We start from the raw sequence: 21,766 nt of genomic DNA, 5'->3' as shown, positions 1-21,766 counted from the left end.
GTGGACTCAATGGAATGGTATCAACCACATGGAAACCACCTGTTGGATGTGGTTGATACCATTCCATTGACTCCATTCCAGCCATTGTTATGAGCCGTCCTCCTCTCAGCAGCCTTCACTGGCTGTATCATATTTATGTGGTTTCTGAAATGTTAAAACATCCTTTCAGTCGTGAAGGTCTGGTGCACTGCTCAGCCTCACTGCAATTCTCAAACATGCACAGTCTCTCTTTAACCCCCCCCCCCTTTTCTCTCCTAGTGGTTCAAGCTGAAGGATGTTACATCAGGCAGTGTTCACCTCCGTCTGGAGTGGCTCTCTCTGCTGTCCTCTGCTGACCGACTCAGTGAGGTGTGTCCATAGCGCAGTAGTTTGTAAACAAAGATGCTGTTTAAATATTGAGCTGTATCATTCTGCCTTCAAGCACTCTTCAGTTTTCACTTTTTTGCTTTGATCAGGTAAATCATAATCATATACCTCAAACACCCTTCTCTGTTTTCCCATGTGATCAGGTTATCCAGAGGAACCGAAATATGACCTGTAAGACTGCTGACCCTCCCTCTGCAGCCATCCTGTCTGTCTACCTGGAACGCGCTCAAGACCTGCCTGTAAGTACTGACTGACAGTAGCCATGTTCCAGGACGTCTTTATTGCAGTCGTACTGCACAGATGATCAGAACTCACCATGCCTAGGGAAGTGTTTAACTGCTCAGGAACTGTAGTAAAGACGACCTGGAACGCAACCTGACTGGTTCTGGTCTACAGTCTGTCCTCAGGTAGCCTAGCGGTTAGAGGGTTCGAATAAAAATCGTTCAATGTGCCCTTGAGCAAGGCACTTAACCCTCATTTGCTCCAGGGGTGCCGTACTACTATGACTGATCCTGTAAAACCAAACATTTCACTGCACCTACCCGGTGTAAAATACAATTTCCCCCCCTTTTGTTTATGTTAGTGTGTATGATATCAGTGTTATATGTTGTCTTTCAGAGGAAGAAGGGCAATAAGGACCCCAGCCCTATGGTGCAGCTGTCTGTACAGGACACAACCAAGGAGAGTAGGGTAGGAATTCACTGCCACACACCCTCAGAGAGCCTGACTGTAACCATTCTACCTAACCTAACTGTAGTGTATGTCTCATATGTTGTATCACATATACTGGATAACGTCTTCCCTCTTGTCCCTAGACTTGTTATGGGATCAGAGGGCCTTACTATTAACATTCTACCTAACCTATAATATAATAATAATAATAATAATAATAATAATAATAATAATAATAATAATAATAATAATAATATAATGATAATTACAGTACCAGTCAAAAGTTTGGACACACCTACTCATTCCAGGGTTTTTCTTTATTTTTACTATTTTCTACATTATAGAATAATAGTGAAGACATCAAAACTATGAAATAACACATATGGAATCATGTAATAACCAACAAAGTGTTAAACAAATCCAAATATATTTTAGATTTGAGATTCTTTAAAGTAGCCACCCTTTGCCTTGATGACAGCTTTGCACACTCTTGGCATTCTCTCAACCAGCTTCATGAGGTAATCACCTGGAATGCAATTAACAGGTGTGCCTTGGTAAAAGTTAATTTGTGGAATTTCTTTCCTTTTTAATGCGTTTGAGCCAATCAGTTGTGTTGTGACAAGGTAGGGGTGGTATACAGAAGATAGACCAAGTCCATATTATGGCAAGAACAGGTCAAATAAGCAAAGAGAAACGACAGTCCATCATTACTTTAAGACATGAAGGTCAGTCAATTCGGAACATTTCAAGAACTTTGAAGGTTTCTTCAAGTGCAGTCGCAAAAACCATCAAGCGCTATGATGAAACTGGCTCTCATGAGGACCGCCACAGGAATGGAAGACCCAGAGTTACCTCTGCTACAGAGGATAAGTTCATTAGAGTTACCAGCCCCAATAATTGCAGCCCAAATAAATGCTTCACAGAGAAACAAGTCACAGACACATCTCAACATCAACTGTTCAGAGGAGACTGTGTGAATCAGGCCTTCATGGTCGAATTGCTGCAGAGAAACCACTACTAAAGGACACCAATAAGAAGAAGAGACCTGCTTGGGCCAAGAAACATGAGCAATGGACATTAGACCGGTGGAAATCTGTCCTTTGGTGTGATGAGTCCAAATTTGAGATTTTGGGTTCCAACCGCCGTGTCTTTGTGATACGCAGAGTAGGTGAACGGATGATCTCCGCATGTGCGGTTCCCACTGTGAAGCATGGAGGAGAAGGTGTGATGGTGTGGGGGTGCTTTGCTGGTGACACTGTCAGTGATTTATTTAGTCTGTGATTTATTTAGAATTCAAGGCACACTTAACATGCATGGCTAACGCAGCATTCTGCAGCGATACGCCATACCATCTGGTTTACGCTTAGTGGGACTATAATTTGTTTTTCAACAGAACAACGACCCAACACACCTCCAGGCTGTGTAAGGGATATTTGACCAAAAAGGAGAGTGATGGAGTGCTGCATCAGATGACCTGGCCTCCACAATCACCCGACCTCAACCCAATTGAGATGGTTTGGGATGAGTTGGACCGCAGAGTGAAGGAAAAGCAGCCAACAAGTGCTCAGCATATGTGGGAACTCTTCAAGACTGTTGGAAAAGCATTCCAGGTGAAACTGGTTGAGAGAATGCTAAGAGTGTGCAAAGCTGTCATCTAGGCAAAGGGTGGCTACTTTGAAGAATATAAAATATAAACTATATGTTGATTTGTTTAGCACCTTTTTGGTTACTACATGATTCCATATGTGTTATTTCATAGTTTTGATGTCTTCACTATTATTCTATAATGTAGAAAATAGTAAAAATAAAGAAAAATCCTTGAATAAGTAGGTGTGTCCAAACTTTTGACTGGTACTGTATATGCTAACCTAGCTCTGTATATTTCATCATGAATATATCCTCGTCTCTGCCATCTCTAGACCTGTTATCTGACCTCTGACCCTGTTTGGGAAGATGCCTTCACCTTCTACATCCAGGACCCTCGCAAACAGGAACTCGACATTCAGGTAACAAATCCTCTTACAAGCATACTTTCTTCTTGTCTGTTAAAGTGTTACAGAAATATTGCCCTGGCAGTCACAGTGATAAGGAGTTTCTCCTCCTGTTGTCACCGTTGCTGTGGTTACTGACACATACTCCCTACTGTTATTTATTCCCTTATCCTTATCCACCTGTCAATCATACCAACACTGCTCTTTAACTCTCTCTCTCTCTCTCTCTCTCTCTCTCTCTCTCTCTCTCTCTCTCTCTCTCTCTCTCTCTCTCTCTCTCTCCTCCCCCTCCTCTTCCCCTTCACTCTCCTCCTCCTCCTCCTCTTCCTCCTCCTCCTCCTCCACGTCTTCCTCTTCCCCTTCACCCTCCTCCTCCTCCTCCTCTTCCTCCTCCCCATCCTCTTCCCCTTCACCCTCCTCCACGTCTTCCTCTTCCCCTTCACCCTCCTCATCCTCCTCCTCTTCCTCCTCCCCCTCCTCTTCCCCTTCACCCTCCTCCACCTCTTCCTCTTCCTCCTCCTCTTCTTCATCCCCTTCACCCTCCTCCTCCTCCTCTACCTCTACCTCTTCCACCTCCCCCTCCTCTTCCCCTTCACACTCCTCCTCCTCCTCCTCCTCCTCCTCCTCTTCCTCCTCCTCCTCCTACACCTCTTCCTCCTCCTCCTCCTCTTCCCCTTCACACTCCTCCTCCTCCGCCCTCCTCCTCCTCCTCCTCCACCTCTTCCTCTTCCTCCTCCCCCTCCTCTTCCCCTTCACACTCCTCCTCCTCCTCCTCCTCCTCCTCCTCCTCCTCCACCTCTTCCTCCTCCTCCCCCTCCTCTTCCCCTTCACCCTCCTCCTCCTCCTCCTCTTCCACCTCCTCCTACTCTCCCTCCTCTTCCCCTTCACACTCCTCCTCCTCCTCCTCCACCTCTTCCTCCTCCCTCTCCTCTTCCCCTTCACACTCCTCCTCCTCCTCCTCCTCCTCCTCCTCCACCTCTTCCTCCTCCTCCACCCCCTCCTCTTCCCCTTCACCCTCCTTCACCCTCCTCCTCCTCTTCCAACTCCCCCTCCTCTTCCCCTTCACACTCCTCCACCTCCTGCTCCTCCTCCCCCTCCTCCTCCTCCTCCTCCTCCATCTCTCCCAGGTGAAGGATGATGACCGGGCCCTGTCTCTTGGCAGTCTGTCCATCCCACTGACCCGTCTGCTGGCCAGTCCTGACCTCAGCATGGATCAGTGGTTCCAGCTGGACAACTCTGGCCGCATCTATATCAATGCTGTTCTGAGGGTGGGTGGGGACCACACACACACACACAAACACACACACACACACACAGGCATGCACGGAAGCACCGACACGCACACAAAAAACACCCACAGTCGCACACAGAATGCAAACGCACAACTGCATGCATGGAGACATGCACACACACACACACACACACACACACACAGAGATACAGAACACAGGCATACGGTTATGGCATAACCTGTCCTAATGTTTTTGGTTCTGACTAAGTATTTCCCTCTCTTCTCTCTCCTATGTTATAGGTGCTGTATTTAAGTGAGGATGCCTCCAGCCCCATATCTCCTCACCCCCCAAGCCTAGGGTCAGGCCACGGAGACGGGGGTACCACGTCAGAAGTGGCCCCCGGGGGAGTGGGTGGAGCCCCCAAACCTGTACCCACACGACCCCAACAGACCACCCCTGACTCGTACTTCGCTAGTGAGGTGAGTCCGCTCACACACACAAACACACACACACACACGCACACACACACACACTCTCTCTTTCTCACTCCCTCTCGCCCTTCTCTCTCTCTGCTCCTCTCTCCGTATGGAGTGCTGCGTATCCACTTGGTGGAGGCCAGTAACCTGATAGATAACTTATTGTACAGTGTACTCTCTCTCTCTCTCTCTCTCTCTCTCTCTCTCTCTCTCTCTCTCTCTCTCTCTCTCTCTCTCCCCCTCTCTCTACCCATCCCCCCCTCTATAGGGAGTGCTGCGTATCCACCTGGTGGAGGCCAGTAATCTGATAGCCAAGGATAACTTCATAGGGGGCATGGTTAAGGGGAAGAGTGACCCCTACGCCAAGATCAGGGTAGCGGGTGTCACCTTCCGCAGCCACACTATCAAAGAGAACCTGAACCCCTACTGGAACGAACTCTACGAGGTAAAATAAACAGAGGGAATATATGAAGCAGCTGTGCCGGATATCCAAAGTATTTTCAGTACATGATGTCTCCGCACACTGCGGCACCATGCTCTCATACTGTAAACAATAATGAGGGGATTATTCATTCATTAATGCAGAATTTATACCTATTAAAAATCTTTCTGGAAAACGTCAAGCACCTCTATGTGCTGTTTCGGTTTCCTCAGATCATCTTAACCCAGCTGCCAGGTCAGGAGATCCAGTTTGAGCTGTTTGATAAAGATCTGGATCAGGATGACTTCTTGGGCAGGTAAGGATCTGACCAGACAACATGGTGCCTCAAAACAACTAAGAACCATTCTGCTGAAATACATGAATGTTTTGTTTGTTACAGGTTCAAGTTAAACCTGCGAGACATCATCAGCCCACAGTTCATTGATGAGGTAACATATAACGATTCACTATAAGTGATTGTTTTTATGACAGATTTAGCTGTGTTTTCTGTATGGCCAGTGGCAGAGCTATGCCTCCAAAATATGTGTCTCTTACATTATTGCAATGGTACTCTGATAATCTGATAATTGTACTCTGATAATCTGATAATGGTACTCTGATCATCTGATAATGGTACTCTGGTAATGATGTGTCTGTTTCCATCACAGTGGTACACTCTGAATGATGTGAAGTCAGGTCGGGTTCATCTGGTCATGGAGTGGCTCCCCACAGTCTCAGAGTCCGCCAGACTAGATCAGGTTAGCTTCCCCTGTTCTCTTGCTCTCCCTCTTCCTCGCTTTCTCCCTCCCCCTCTCTCTCTTTTTCTCTCTCCCTCCCCCTCTCTCTTTCCCTCCCTCCCTCCCTCTCCCTCTCTCTCACACACACTCTCCCTCTCTGTACTCTCTCTACATTCCTCTCTCTGCTCTACCAGCATCTGGTTCTAACAGTGTATTATAATTCTGAACCTTCCAGATCCTGCAGTACCAGGCCCAGCAGCAGTACCAGAACAAGGCAGTGCCATCGGCTGCTGTGTTGTTTGTGTACCTGGAGAGAGCCCACAGCCTGCCGGTGAGATCTGGGGCCTGCTGCCCTGCTGTGTTGACATACAGTTCTTGTTGTTGTTGTTGTTGTTGTTGTTGTTGTTGTTGGTGATCCAATACTGTATAGCCCACAATACATCCTAAGTGTTTATATACAACATGGGTTTTGGTTTTATTACTAAATAATGACATTTCAGTATTGGTTTGTACATTTGTTGTTAATGTACATTTGTCGATGTTGATTCTATTGCGGTTCTTTAATTTATTTTATACACTTGTTTTTTCCATGTTCACAGTTGAAGATGAATGGAAAGGAGCCAAAAGTCGGGGCAGAGATTTTGCTGAAGGCCATGTCATACAAGACCAAGGTAGCACATTGTCTTATAGAAGGGTTGGTTGTTTTGCAACAAAACCGACGCGTGCAGAACTTTGGGGAAAAACAGACGGGGTTGGCTTAGACTGTTGACAACATGTAAAATATGTTTTGTCTCCAATGTTTATTGAAAACATAAATACATTTGCGCAATGAGCACTTGTTCTCTCTCAATTTTTTTTTTTACAGTTGTTGGTTAGCTAGCTAGTGAATTTTAGCCATAGTAGCATTGACATGAAATCCGTCAAAACACCTTGAAACAAGACATGATATCAAGAACAAGATGAAACTAGCTGAAACGAGTCACCTACGATTCCCCACATGGCAGCTTCTTGTCATTGTTGCTAGCTATCTGGCCATCCAGAATCACAACAACTCATGGACTTCTGCCACGTTGAAGCCAATGCATAGTTTTCGTGACGTTGTCAGCTAACCCATCTATAGTTCTCTTCACTCCACGTCTATTTACAAATATGCTTACTAGAGAATACAAAATGAAGTATGGACAATTTTTGTTTTATCTTTGGTTTCTCCATTAATCTATTTTTCAAAGGTGTGTGAGCGCTCTACATCTCCTCAGTGGGATGAAGCTTTCCACTTCCTGGTTCGTGACCCTAAAGAGGAACTCCTTATAGTGAAGGTGAGTGAAGGGTCCACCAGGGTTGAAAAGTAAACATGTGTTTTACTGTATGAACGTCTTGGCTTAAGATTGTTTTTCTCTTGCTGCTGATAGTAGTGTTAACACGTTTTCATAGATCGCTTACACCTATTGATATGCCATTCAAAGCTGGGAGACAATGTGTTGACATTGGAATGATGACATTACGGTGCCCTATGTTTTCTCTGATGTGTGTATATGTGTGTGCGTGTGTGCGATTGTGAGTGCATGCGTGTCTGTCTATGTTTCGTGTGCACCATCTATGTTTCGTGTGCACCCATCTATGTTTTGTGTGCACCCATCTGTGTGCGTGTGTGTGTGCCTGTTTCTCTGTGTGTGTGTAGCTGTCCCACAGCTGGGGCCAGGCCCTGGGCATGGTGGTGTTGCCCCTGAGAGAGGTCCTGTCACAGCAGGGCCTGGTGCTGGACCGATGGCTCAGTCTGGACGGGGCCCTCCCAGAGAGCCAGATTCTACTGAGGGCCACACTCAAGGTTAACTCATAATGCAGACACACACACACTCTGTAACAAACCACTGTCCAGACCTGGGTTCAAATAATATTTGTATTCTCCCAAATACTGTATCTGTGCTAGATTGAGCTTGTCTGGCACAAGGGAACAGTAAAGTGTAAACTCTGCCCATCTGGCATTTCAGGCAGGCTCAATCAAATGCTCAAAGTATTTGAAAGAAAGCAAATACGATTTGAACCCAGGTCTGACCCATACACACACACTCTATATACCAAACAAACTCAATACTGTCATATGATTTTCATACTCTGTACTAAACTCAACACTGTCCCATGACTATTTCTCCAAAACAACATGATTCCATTTGCTCTGAACACCCTCTTTCTACATTAATGTCATCATGTGAGCTCTTCATACTTTCTATCCCGATAACAATTTTACTGTCACATGTCTCTTACTCATAAATGTTATATTTTATCTGTTTTTCAAAAGTGTGTCGTGACTGTGTGTGAAATTACCTTTAAAATGGAATAAACTGAAGCTTGAAATTTGAGAGGAATATGAAATGTCCTTTTTCCTTTAGATGTTGAACACCCAGCTGGCAGTGTGTCGTAGTGGTGTGTCCAGTGATTCTACTGAGGAGGGCAGTGAGGAAAGAGACCAGGTCATACACAGACGGGACACTGAACCAAACCTACGACACAGATCACCGTTCTCTCAATTGTGAGTCATTCTGAAGCTCACACTCGCATCAACGCCTCATTGTGTTCCGGTCACATTACAGTACAGTACATTACAGTACAGTACATTACAGTACAGTACATTACAGGACAGTACATTACAGTGCAGTACAGTGAGAACTGAGAACTGATGTCCAATGGGCCTGCATGGCACACGTTGTTCTTCTCACTGCAGTTTACTGTACTGTAATGTGCTGTACTATAATGTGTCCTTAACCATAGAAATAACACATTTCTGTGGTTTAAAATGATCATAACTAGGGCCCAGAGTGTTTCCTGACCTCGTGACCTGACCAGGAAGAACTCTGGGCCTAGTCATAATCAATGAGCAGGTTGACGTTTATTGGGATGAATCTTGTCCTGCAGGCAGAACTAAGCGATTTCCGCAAGATGGGCCAGCTGCAAAGTCAACATTGGCTATTTAAAAAAAAAAAACATTAAAACAAAAAGCAGGTTTTTGGTCTTAATTTAAGGGTTAGGCATTAGGGTTAGCAGTGTGGTTAAGGTTAGGGTTCGGCATTAGGGTTAGCAGTGTGGTTAAGGTTAGGGTTATGCATTAGGGTTAGCAGTGTGGTTAAGGTTAGGGTTAGGCATTAGGGTTAGCAGTGTGGTTAAGGTTAGGGTTATGCATTAGGGTTAGTAATGTGGTTAAGGTTAGGGTTAGGCATTAGGGTTAGCAGTGTGGTTAAGTTTAAGATTCGTCATTATGGTTAGCAGTGTGGTTAATGTTAGGGTTAGGCATTAGGGTTAGCAGTGTGGTTAAGGTTAGGGTTCTGCATTAGGGTTAGCGGTGTGGTTAAGGTTAGGGTTCGGCATTAGGGTTAGTGGTGTGGTTAAGTTTATGGTTCGGCATTAGGGTTAGCGGTGTGGTTAAGGTTAGGGTTCAGCATTAGGGTTAGCGGTGTGGTTAAGGTTAGGGTTAGCCATTATGGTTAGCAGTGTGGTTAAGGTTAGGGTTCAGCATTAGGGTTAGCAGTGTGGTTAAGTTTATGGTTAGGCATTAGTGTTAGCAGTGTGGTTAAGGTTAGGGTTAGCCATTATGGTTAGCAGTGTGGTTAAGGTTAGGGTTCAGCATTAGGGTTAGCAGTGTGGTTAAGTTTATGGTTAGGCATTAGTGTTAGCAGTGTGGTTAAGGTTTGGCATTAGGGTTAGCAGTGTGGTTAAGGTTATGGTTAGGCATTAGGTTTAGCAGTGTGGTTAAGGTTAGGGTTAGGCATTAGGGTTAGCATCGTGGTTAAGGTTAGGGTTCGGCATTAGGGTTAGCAGTGTGGTTAAGGTTACTGTCCGGTTTAAAATAATATTTTATGACTTTGTGACTGTGCCAGCTAGTGACCACTAGAGCTGCTTCCAGAACAAAATTAATTACGAAAAATGCTAACCTGCAATGAATTAATACATGTATAATCCATGTAAACTGTCACCATGGGAATTCTCAATTGGGCAAAAGTTCGTCCTCGTTGTTTGTCCTCCGTTTATGCATTTCACCAAACAATTTCATACACATCAAATCAAAAATTATTTATGATAGTAAATCTAATACAAAATAAGCACATTGTGGGCAGGATTCATTCTTCGGTATCATCACAATCCAATTCCATGTATTCAAAACAAAGGTTGGTTTGCTCATAGTTTTGTTGACTTTCCATTTGCGCCCAGAAACACAATCCACAATAGAAATAAGGAAGGGTGAATACAATAGAGGAACACAACTGATATGAATGTACTGGCCTATATTCAAACCAAAGTAAAGCTCTATAATGGAATATCACAATGTTGGAGATGATGACTTAGGAGTAACCCAAAGTTATGTATAAGTAACACAACTGATTTCTCTGCATGTTCGCAATATTGTAAAAAATCATAACAATTAGACAGTCCCCACTGACCACGTCTTTCCATATATTGTACATGGTATGGCACTGATGGGGTGATTTAGAATTTCATGCAGTAGTATTTACTGAATGCCGGAAAACAGTGAACACAATTGCACACATTTCTGTTCTGATCAAAACAATGTTTTAATATTCTGTCAACAAAACACTTAAGACCTCATTTTGTATTCACTGATGACATTTGTATTTAATGTTTTGCAAAAGGTGGTCTAAGATATGCAAGTCATGTACTAAGGCAAGAAAATGATCAGAAGCTCTGTAAATATATTTGAGCATTTTATCATTGCTGTTCTGCTATAGATACGTTTCAACACAAATCAAAAATTGTTTGTACAGGATTGAGAAACTGTAATAGGCGAACGGAGGAGTACACTCTTTAAAAAAATGGTGCTATCTAGAACCTAAAAGGGTTCTTCGGCTGTCCCCATAGAATAACCTTTTGAAGAACCCGTTTTGGTTCTAGGTAGAACTCTTTCATGGAAACCAAAATAGTTCTACCTGGAACAAAAAAGGGTTCTCCTATGGGGACAGCCGAAGAACCCTTTTGGAACGCTTTTTTCTAAGAGTGTTGAGTAATGAGGTGTATCCTACCGGAGTCCTGCTGTAAGAGTTTTGAAATGTGCCACACCCCCTTCGAATCAGTTGTTGTTTTATCAGAGTAGAAAAGCATGCACACATTTTTTTGAAATATGCTACTTATCCTTTTATCTATAAAATGTCTAGCACAACTAGCTACATTTCTTTTGATCACTTTTCATATGTATTTTGGGATTCCTCCTCTGTAAACGTAATTTGCCTGATGACATGCTAGTGGAGAAGGAGAGTCTCATTTCATACAAGCACATTTGTTTCCACATTTCCTCTCCTCACCCCCTCCCCTTGATTACCTCTGACCTTTTTCAAAAGGAGGCGAGGAGAGGACGGGGGAGAAGACGTGAGGAGTCGAGTAAAACCAATTGAGATTCTCCCCGTTTACCTTTTTCTCTTCTCTCAGAGGTGATCAGAGCCCTGGCCAGGTGAAGCTACAAATTGGCTACTCAATAGAGGAGAACAGGCTGTACATCATCGTCCTCTCCTGCAGGTCTGTCCTGAACAAAATTACCCACAAACAATGCACTGGATTTGCTGGTGGTTTACAGTAACTTGCCGTATAGTGCTATAGCCTTCATGTTCTATTGTTTTTTAATGTAATGTAAATGCATTCAGAATATTTGTGAATGTGAAGCCATTGTTATATTGTATTTGAATTAATACATAAATATTCTTAAAAAATAAAGAGAGAAAAAAGTTAGCCCCATAAGACTGTTTCAATGGGCTATTGTTTGTCTACTTCCAGTATGTGAACATTGTGCTTCCTGTACCCAGTGTCTGACACAGTTTGTCACCCAGTTCTCTGTTTGCCTTTAGGGGCCTGCCAGCTTGTGGGTCTGCTAAGGATGGCTCCAACCCCTATGTCTCCTTAATCCTTCTGCCGGACAAGAACAGGACCACCAAGAGAAATACCATCACCAAGAAGAGAGACCTCAACCCTGAATTTAACGAGAGGTGAGATGGGAGGTGAGACTAGAGAGAGGGAATGTGTAGGGACAGGAGGTTAGAGACAGGAGGGGACACCAGGAGACTAGAGAGAGGGAATGTGTAGGGACAGGAGGTTAGAGACAGGAGGGGACACCAGGAGACTGGAGAGAGGGAATGTGTAGGGACAGGAGGTTAGAGACAGGAGGGGACACCAGGAGACTAGAGAGAGGGAATGTGTAGGGACAGGAGGTTAGAGACAGGAGGGGACACCAGAAGACTAGAGAGAGGGAATGTGTAGGGACAGGAGGTTAGAGACAGGAGGGGACACCAGGAGACTGGAGAGAGGGAATGTGTAGGGACAGGAGGTTAGAGACAGGAGGGGACACCAGGAGACTAGAGAGAGGGAATGTGTAGGGACAGGAGGTTAGAGACAGGAGGGGACACCAGAAGACTAGAGAGAGGGAATGTGTAGGGACAGGAGGTTAGAGACAGGAGGGGACACCAGGAGACTGGAGAGAGGGAATGTGTAGGGACAGGAGGTTAGAGACAGGAGGGGACACCAGAAGACTAGAGAGAGGGAATGTGTAGGGACAGGAGGTTAGAGACAGGAGGGGACACCAGAAGACTAGAGAGAGGGAATGTGTAGGGACAGGAGGTTAGAGACAGGAGGGGACACCAGGAGACTGGAGAGAGGGAATGTGTAGGGACAGGAGGTTTTCCAGACCATGTAACTCTGGGCCCTAGTTATATAATAGTTTGTTCGGTACTGTTCTCTAGCTTTTGGTATGTCTAAAGTCCTAGCCCTATGTATGAAACGATCAGCTATACAGTAGTTAGTTATGTGTTATTACTAGCACTGACTTTGCTGATAGCTACTTATCGAGGAAAAGTGTACTTACTATGCCTGTGATATGTGGTTGTCCCACCTAGCTATCTTAAGATGAATGCACTAACTTTAAGTCACTCTGGATAAGAACGTCTGCTAAATGACAAAAAATTAAATGTGATAATATTATGTGGAATAGTTATGTATAATAATACTATGTGGAATAGTTATGTGTAATAATACTATGTGTAATAGCTATGTGTAATAGTGATGTGTAATAGTTATGTGTAATAATACTATGTGTAATAATACTATGTGTAATAGCTATGTGTAATAGTTATATGTAATAATACTAAATGTAATAGTTATGTGTAATAATACTATGTGTAATAGCTATGTGTGATAGCTATGTGTAATAATACTATGTGTTATTACATATACTAATATCTGGCATTGTATGTCTTATCATTTTGTGCAGGTTTGACTTTGACTTCACTCTGGAGGAGTGCATGCAGAGAAGACTTGACCTGACTGTCAAAAACAACGTCTCCTTCATGAGCAGGGAGAGAGAGCTCATTGGAAAGGTATTATTTGTGTAAAATCCTTAAATATATTTTCTCTAATTATTTAGCCCATTTAGTCGTTCTAATGTAATATTTACTTCTCCAAGTGAGGTGAACTGTGTTTTTGTTGTTGTGTTTAGTTACAGCTAGATCTTGACCAGATAGACCTGGAGAATGGCGACACACAATGGTAAGTGCCATCCCATGTGCTACCTCTTCTACATTTGTTCATATGCATTCCACATTACTTTGATTGATAAGATCTCTTACTTTCTCAGGTACGATTTAGTAGAGGAGACCAATTAGATGAGATGATGGCCTCACATCCCTGCAGTGCAATGTTACTTTGACTACTGCTTGTTCTGTATGGTTTATTTTATATTTTTATTCAGCCAATGCACAATGGGACCACCACTGAAGAATCACTTACATTACATATCATCCCAACAATATCACAATTTATCTGTAAAAAGAATAATTACAAATGATAGATTTGGTCAGTCTTATTACAGTCTTACGAAGGCTCTGGAAGAAAGAATTCCTACATTCCTAATTCGAGTCTGAGAAAGTGTTCTTTAGAATCTTTTGGCTGAGTAGATATTTGATATGAAGGCAAATATGTTGCTCCTAAAGGAATCTATCTTGAAAAGCATAAAGTATTTTATAACCCCATAGTTCAGAAAATGTAGCAAAAATCCTGAACAGTTTAAACCTTCAGGTATTTTGAGTTGTTCTCATCACTTCAGTTCTTATTTACTACAAAAGTAATTGTTCTCGGAGGGTACTTTCTTACTTTGTTGCATTGTTTCATTTGTTTTATTACAAAGCTATATCAACCATCTTGAGATAAGTGTTTTAGAGTTAATAGCGACCAAGGCCCAACATACTGAGTTACGGGTACTGGCAGATATGATGATGAGGGTGCTGAAATGTTACCCTGTAGTTTTAGAGCATTTACGTGCCAACATGGATGGATTTTACAATCCTGAAATTATTACTTTTATATTTGTAAAACTTTTTTTTTTTTTAATGAATCAATCATTTTGTTACATTGTTTTTATGTTTGTATTTTTGCCTTATATATTCCAATACTGTGAACAATTTGAGAAGATTGAGAATAATGTTTATGATCTACTGATTGTGTTCATTCTGTTCCAAATGAAGAAGTTTTGTATGTTTTAATCAGATGTATTTAAAAGTTGATTTTATAATTCAGGAAAAGTGTTAGGAAATGACCCAGACCCTCACATTTGCCACTGAAAACACACTCTAGCTTTACAGTAATGCAAAGTCTGAATCACTGTTATTTTATTTGATAAAGAGAACATTATACAGTGGGAAGAACAAGTATTTGATACACTGCCGATTTTGCAGGTTTTCCTACTTACAAAGCATGTAGAGGTCTGTAATTTCTATCATAGGTACACTTCAACTGTGAGAGACGGAATCTAAAACATTGTATGATTTTTAAGTAATTCATTTGCATTTTATTGCATGACATAAGTATTTGATACATCAGAAAAGCAGAACTTAATATTTGGTACAGAAACCTTTGTTTGCAATTACAGAGATCATACGTTTCCTGTAGGTCTTGACCAGGTTTGCACACACTGCAGCAGGGATTTTGGCCCACTCCTCCATACAGACCTTCTCCAGATCCTTCAGGTGTCGGGGCTGTCGCTGGGCAATACGGACTTTCAGCTCCCTCCAAAGATTTTCTATTGGGTTCAGGTCTGGAGACTGGCTAGGCCACTCCAGGACCTTGAGGTGCTTCTTACGGAGCCACTCCTTAGTTTCCCTGGCTGTGTGTTTCGGGTCGTTGTCATGCTGGAAGACCCAGCCACGACCCATCTTCAATGCTCTTACTGAGGGAAGGTTGTTGGCCAAGATCTCGCAATACATGGCCCCATCCATCCTCCCCTCAATACGGTGCCGTTGTCCTGTCCCCTTTGCAGAAAAGCATCCCCAAAGAATGATGTTTCCACCTCCATGCTTCACGGTTGGGATGGTGTTCTTGGGGTTGTACTCATCCTTCTTCTTCCTCCAAACACGGCGAGTGGAGTAGACCAAAAAGCTTTAAAAAATTATCATCAGACCACAAGACCTTCTCCCATTCCTCCTCTGGATCATCCAGATGGTCATTGGCAAACTTCAGACGGGCCTGGACATGCGCTGGCTTGAGCAGGGGGACCTTGCGTGCGCTGCAGGATTTTAATCCATGACGGCGTAGTGTGTTACTAATGGTTTTCTTTGAGACTGTGGTCCCAGCTCTCTTCAGGTCATTGACCAGGTCCTGCCGTGTAGTTCTGGGCTGATCCCTCACCTTCCTCATGATCATTGATGCCCCACGAGGTGAGATCTTGCATGGAGCCCCAGACCGAGGGTGATTGACCGTCATCTTGAACTTCTTCCATTTTCTAATAATTGCACCAACAGTTGTTGCCTTCTCACCAAGCTGCTTGCCTATTGTCCTGTAGCCCATCCCAACCTTGTGCAGGTCTACAATTTTATCCCTGATGTCCTTACACAGCTCTCTGGTCTTGGCCATTGTGGAGAGGTTGGAGTCTGTTTGATTGAGTGTGTGGACAGGTATCTTTTATACAGGTAACGAGTTCAAACAGGTGCAGTTAATACAGGTAATGAGTGAAGAACAGGAGGGCTTCTTAAAGAAAAACGAACAGGTCTGTGAGAGCCGGAATTCTTACTGGTTGGTAGGTGATCAAATACTTATGTCATGCAATAAAATGCAAATTAATTACTTAAAAATCATACAATGTGATTTTCTGGATTTGACAGACCTCTACATGCTTTGTAAGTAGGAAAACCTGTAAAATCGGCAGTGTATGAAATACTTGTTCTCCCCACTGTATGTGTAGAAGCTAAATATGTAGCCTTATCATGAATGTGTATCACAATCCAAGGCAGCATTGTGTTGTGTACAGTATGTTTGTGTGTGGTTGTATGTATTTGTATGTGTTTGTAGTGCCAGTAGTGGCCTGGGGTCTGCAATAAGTCAGTCAATCAGTCATGTTACAAGTTGTGTGTTACAAAACACGTAGTCTTAGACAAAATACCCCCCCCCCCCCCAAAAAAAAAAAAAAAAGAACCCAAAGGGCCGGTTTCCTAGACACAGCTTAAGCCTAGTCCTGGACTAAGAAGCATGTTGAATGGAGATTCAATGGAGAGTGCTGTTTAGTCCAGGACTAGGTTTCATTTGTGTCCAGGACACCAGCTCTGAAAGAAGCCAGCTAAATTTGTGGCAAGGAAATTCTCTTCCCCCCACTGTCACTCACTTCCAAGGCTTGAAACATTTATTAAAATGCTTGAAAATGTTGTTGGGAAATTAAATAAGTAGAAAATATGTTGTATGAGAGAGAGAAAGAGCAAGAGTAGAGAGAGACGTATAGAGAGAACAGCTCCTGCGCTTTCACACATGCATAACAATCACCACGTCTCTGTCGGCGCACTTTCATTAAACGTTTGCACTTTCAAAATCCCACTCATCTTTATGCTGGGAGATTGATGTAAGAGATGATCGCTGATTTAGAAACAAAACAAATGTCAACTTCTTCCGATAAATCAAGATGATCCCAATCTTCCCTCCTCCTGTTACTCACCTCTTCTGTAAGACAATGTCTTCCTACCAAAATGACACCCTATTCCCTAGATAGTACACTACTTATGACCAGAGCCCTATGGGAATACATTTACATTTTAGTCATTTAGCAGACGCTCTTATCCAGAGTGACTTACAGGAGCAATTAGGGTTAAGTGCCTTGCTCAAGGGCACATCTACAGATTTTTCACCTAGTCGGCTCGGGGATTAGAACCAGCGACCTTTCGGTTACTGGCACAACGCTCTTAACCACTAAACTACCTGCCATTTGTGACGCACAATATTTTATTATAAGATCAGCAGAAATCCTGTATACCACTTGTAGACTACACTGAAGACTTACTGGCTTATTGGCTTTAATGTCAAGGGATAAATACATTTAGTATGTGATGTATGAAGAAAAAAAAAAGTATGCACATTGTTAGTGCTGTAGTCATGATGGTGGCGATAAAGTGCTGATATCAAATTTACCAAATTTACCCAGATGTAGCAGGGTCTATGTCAACTATAACAGATGTGAGTGAGTAGTAGAGAGATAGGCAATGTGATTGACAAGCCAACGCCTCAATAGAGAGGGCGTTCCTTTGCGAAAAGGGGCGGGGCAATAGCAGAAACTCTGCCTTCTGAGTGGAAGCAAGCACATCGAAGAGTCTTCTAATTTGGATCACACAACAATAATGAATGGAAAGGCATCGTAGCCAAGAAAATTCAGCTCAGCAACTAAGTAGCCTAGCTATTTGGGTGGATTATTATTGAAAGAAGAATTCACAGAAAGAAATGGAGATGGATTGGCCGGGTAAATTGGAGACCATTCTTTGGAACAGAAAACAATTGTATCCTCATTGTTACTGTTGAGAGATGAGGTTCCGTTTAGAGTAAGTTACAGTTTAGTGTTCTTTACAAATGCAAAAGTAGCAGTTTTTTTTTTATTGAGACAGAATGAAACTGGTGTGGTGTAAACTTTTGATTTAAACGGAAACTTTTGGAACAGAAGTGCTGTGATTTGGAATAACGCACTGGTGCATTTTGGAGGAACAGAGAACATTTTCCCACTTTTGGAAAAACTCTGGAAGAACGTCGAAAGAGGGAACTTTATCTATTCTACTTAAAGGATACAGTACTTATTTTAACCATGGGGAATATTGAGAGTGTGGATGGACAGTCGGACAATATGAAGCATCATGTAATGCCGTTGAAAGTGCCAATGCCTGACCAGTCGGAGTTGGAGGAGAGATTTGCTTTAGTTTTGGTAAGTGACTGTTGCCTCAGATAAATGTTTAAATTGGAATGGCTTCTGAGTTTGGTTTCCTGTGTTCCAGACTGTCACAGAGAGGGGACATATCAAACTTCAAAAGCGCACAATTAACATGTAAAAAAACATTAGGCTACCTACTGATCTGTCATGCTGACGTGATACAGTGTAGACCATTTATCACGAGTACAGAACATATGACCTACCATAGGGTAGGCTTTAAGAGGATGTGTGACGTTTTTCTTTAAATTAGTGGAATGTGTATGTTCACAATCCAAGGCAGCATTGTGTTGTGTACAGTATGTTTGTGTGTGGTTGTATGTATTTGTATGTGTTTGTAGTGCCAGTAGTGCCTGGGGTCTGCAATAAGTCAGTCAATCAGTCATGTTACAAGTTGTTTGTTACAAAACACGTAGTCTTAGACAAAATACCCCCCCCACAAAAAAAATAATAATAATAATAATAATAATAATAATAATAATAATAACCCAAAGGGCCGGTTTCCTACACACAGCTTAAGCCTAGTCCTGGACTAAGAAGCATGTTGAATGGAGATTCAATGGAGAGTGCTGTTTAGTCCAGGACTAGGTTTCATTTGTGTGTGACGTTTTTCTTTAAATGAGTGGCCTAAAGTTATGATAAACAGCTCATGGATTTACACAGGCAACACTTATTTTTTCATTAAGATATTATTCCTTTTATCATATGGATCAGTTGGTCGGGTACCCCAAACAGGTTTCTAACATCAGTAACACAGGGAAAACACGAAAATACCATTTATCTAACACAAATGGTTAATCAAGACAATCCATATTTATCAGCCTAGTGCACTGTGATGTCTACAGTAAGACAGTGGATCTGTTTATATAGTTTCGTGTGTCCTTCTTGTGGAAAGAAATATGAGCAAAACTAAACTATCACACTTTTCCTTTCTTCTCCTGTAATGATATAGTTGCTGATACCGGTATTCTAAATTGGCCGACCCGACCCATTCTGTCCTACCCCCATCTGCTTTCTGTTTCTCCCCCTCTCGCTCCTGCGGTTCTTTTGTTTCCAAAAAGTCAGCTCCAGGCTTTGGGCTAATTTACTGAAGTCTATTGCCTTGTAAGAATTGGCTCGTTTTCAGAGTAACATTTCACTTTAATTATCAAACTTTTAATGACACGTATATGGCCCAAATTCCCGTTATGGAATTTCCTTTTTTTATTTAAAATTACGCACAGTCGCTTTCAGATCATTCGCTGACAGATTCCAACAACATTTTCTGAATTCCCCTAAAACTCCCACACGTGTGAGATCATAAAAAGAGAACCACCCCATCTCCTCTATTGCTCTGCTCGCCATCTTTGCATGGCCCATCTTGCGGGCTTGAGTTGTGCTGGGGCTTTGTGATGCTGTGTAGACTACACAGTCAAAACACACTTTATCCATTCAGCTGAAGTGTCAAGTGTGTCTGTCATCCTAAATCAAGAGACCAAGAAGATACTTTCTTTGTGTGTAATAATGATGCACTTTTATGTGCCAAAACTAAAGTGAACATTTAAAAAAAGTTGGTGGTGACTTTGTTTTTATTGGAATGCAATACCTTTGATTCCAGAAAATAGTAGACATCCGGTGATGGATAGTATGGCACAAATAATCCCTGTAATGTAAATGATGAAATAGTGGGCTATATGCCATCATTATGGTTTATAATATATTTATAATGACTATAACACACTTTAATCATAATAAGATTTGTTCTTGTGACAAACGCTCACCACCATTGGAATATTTTTCTTCATAGCTGTGTCAATAGCATAGCTATGGGCAGTGGTTATGCAAATGATATCGTATTCTTACATTTGAAAGCAAAGTTCCTTGTCATTCTTTCAGAACAAACTGTCCCCAAACCACATCTCTCCAAACCACTAATTTAAGAATCCAAACAAAAAAAGACTAATCCCTTCATTCCACCATGAATCAAAAAAATCGTTTCTCAGCCCATATGGCTTCCGCTGACCATGTCAGTAAGTCCTGTTAAACCTCTACAAATGTGTAGAGTCCAGTGTTTCCCACTTATATGATCAACCTCACCACACCACATCACACCACACCCAGCCTGAGTTTAGTGTCTGTGTGTGGACTTTACAGTAACAGTATTGGCATGTCCCAGAAACACTGCAGCTGGCATCCTCTCCTCTCCTCTCCTCTCCTCTCCTCTCCTCTCCTCTCCTCTCCTCTCCTCTCCTCTCCTCTCCTCTCCTCTCCTCTCCTCTCCTCTCCTCTCCTCTCCTCTCCTCTCCTCTCCTCTCCTCTCCTCTCCTCTACCATGATACTCGTACAGCTAATTATTGAGCCAATCAACATCCCTCCTGAGAATGCCTGTCTCTTTTATATACTGTACTCTGTAACTGTATATCAGTCCACCTATAGGGACATTAATGTCTGTTGAAGTCTCTCATGTTACACTATATACAGTGCATTTGGAAAGTATTCAGACCCCTTGACTTTTTCCACATTTTGTTATGTTACAGACTTATTCTAAAATTGAGTAAATTGTTTTTTCCCCCCACATCAATCTGCACACAATACCCCATAATGACAAAGCAAAAACAGGTTTTTATAAATGTTTGCAAATAATAAATAAACCCCCCCAGCAAATATCACATTTACATAAGTATTCAGACCCTTTACTCAGTACTTTGTTGAAGCACCTTTGGCAGTGATTACAGCCTCGAGTCTTCTTGGGTATGACGCTACAAGCTTGGCACACCGGTAGTACCCTGTAGCTCAGTCGGTAGAGCAAGGCGCTTGCAACGCCAGGGTTGTGGGTTCGTTTCCCACGGGGGGCCAGTATGAAAATGTATGCACTCACTAACTGTAAGTCGCTCTGGATAAGAGTGTCTGCTAAATGACTAAAATGTAAAAAATGTATATGGGGAGTTTCTCCCGATCCACTCAAGCTCTGTCAGGTTGGATGGGGAGCGTTGCTGCACAGCCTTTTTCAGGTCTCTCCAGAGATGTTCGATCGGGTTCAAGTCCGGGCTCTGGCTGGGCCACTCAAGGACATTCAGAGACTTGTCCCGAAGCCACTCCTGCGTTGTCTTGGCTGTGTGCTAAGAGTCGTTGTCCTGTTGGAAGGTGAACCTTTGCCCCAGTCTGAGGTCATGAGCACTCTGGAGCAAGTTTTCACCAAGGATCTCTCTGTACTTTGCTCCGTTCATCTTTCCCTCGATCCTGACTAGTCTCCCAGTCTCCCAGTCCCTGCCGCTGAAAAACATCCCCACAGCATGATGCTGCCACCACCATGCTTCACGGTATGGATGGTGCCAAGTTTCCTCCAGACGTGACGCTTCGCATTCAGGCCAAAGAGTGCAATCTTGGTTTCATCAGACCTGAGAATCTTGTTTGTCATGGTCTGAGAGTCTTTAGTGCCTTATGGCAAACTCCAATCAAGTTGTAAAAACATATCAAGGATGATCAATGGAAACAGGATGTACCTGAGCTCAATTTCGAGTCTCATAGCAAAGGGTCTCAATACTTATGTAAATAAGGTATTTCTGTTTTTTATTTGTAATACATTTGCAAAAATGTCTAAAAACCTGTTTTCACTTTGTCATTATGGGGTATTGTTTGTAGATTGCTGATAAAAAAATATGTAATCAATTTTAGAATAAG

The 21,766-nt window shown here is 42.6% G+C and overlaps 2 protein-coding genes across 2 annotated transcripts in view; both read left to right on the top strand.

The window, feature by feature from the left end:
- The window catches only part of esyt1a (extended synaptotagmin-like protein 1a), a 50,940-nt gene extending 36,438 nt beyond the window's left edge, over positions 1–14,502 (top strand). Inside the window, exons 12-31 of the mRNA XM_084184674.1 lie at positions 259–348; positions 510–605; positions 985–1,056; positions 2,958–3,044; positions 4,157–4,297; positions 4,561–4,740; positions 5,006–5,182; positions 5,392–5,474; positions 5,559–5,607; positions 5,827–5,916; positions 6,131–6,226; positions 6,495–6,566; positions 7,125–7,211; positions 7,574–7,720; positions 8,283–8,422; positions 11,326–11,412; positions 11,739–11,876; positions 13,154–13,259; positions 13,379–13,428; positions 13,517–14,502. Coding sequence (XP_084040800.1) covers positions 259–348; positions 510–605; positions 985–1,056; positions 2,958–3,044; positions 4,157–4,297; positions 4,561–4,740; positions 5,006–5,182; positions 5,392–5,474; positions 5,559–5,607; positions 5,827–5,916; positions 6,131–6,226; positions 6,495–6,566; positions 7,125–7,211; positions 7,574–7,720; positions 8,283–8,422; positions 11,326–11,412; positions 11,739–11,876; positions 13,154–13,259; positions 13,379–13,428; positions 13,517–13,544 — 2,016 coding nt within the window. The 3' untranslated portion in view covers positions 13,545–14,502. The remainder of the gene's footprint in view (positions 1–258; positions 349–509; positions 606–984; positions 1,057–2,957; positions 3,045–4,156; positions 4,298–4,560; positions 4,741–5,005; positions 5,183–5,391; positions 5,475–5,558; positions 5,608–5,826; positions 5,917–6,130; positions 6,227–6,494; positions 6,567–7,124; positions 7,212–7,573; positions 7,721–8,282; positions 8,423–11,325; positions 11,413–11,738; positions 11,877–13,153; positions 13,260–13,378; positions 13,429–13,516) is intronic.
- A 3,049-nt stretch (positions 14,503–17,551) lies between these two features.
- Positions 17,552–21,766, top strand: part of LOC311148155 (formin-like protein 3) — a 71,237-nt gene continuing 67,022 nt past the window's right edge. The window contains exon 1 of the mRNA XM_084185046.1: positions 17,552–18,103. Coding sequence (XP_084041172.1) covers positions 17,987–18,103 — 117 coding nt within the window. The 5' untranslated portion in view covers positions 17,552–17,986. The remainder of the gene's footprint in view (positions 18,104–21,766) is intronic.

Source organism: Coregonus lavaretus, assembly GCF_964263955.1.
Source record: "Coregonus lavaretus genome assembly, chromosome: 20".
NCBI lineage: Eukaryota > Metazoa > Chordata > Actinopteri > Salmoniformes > Salmonidae > Coregonus > Coregonus lavaretus.
This window is presented reverse-complemented; position numbering and strand designations above follow the sequence as displayed.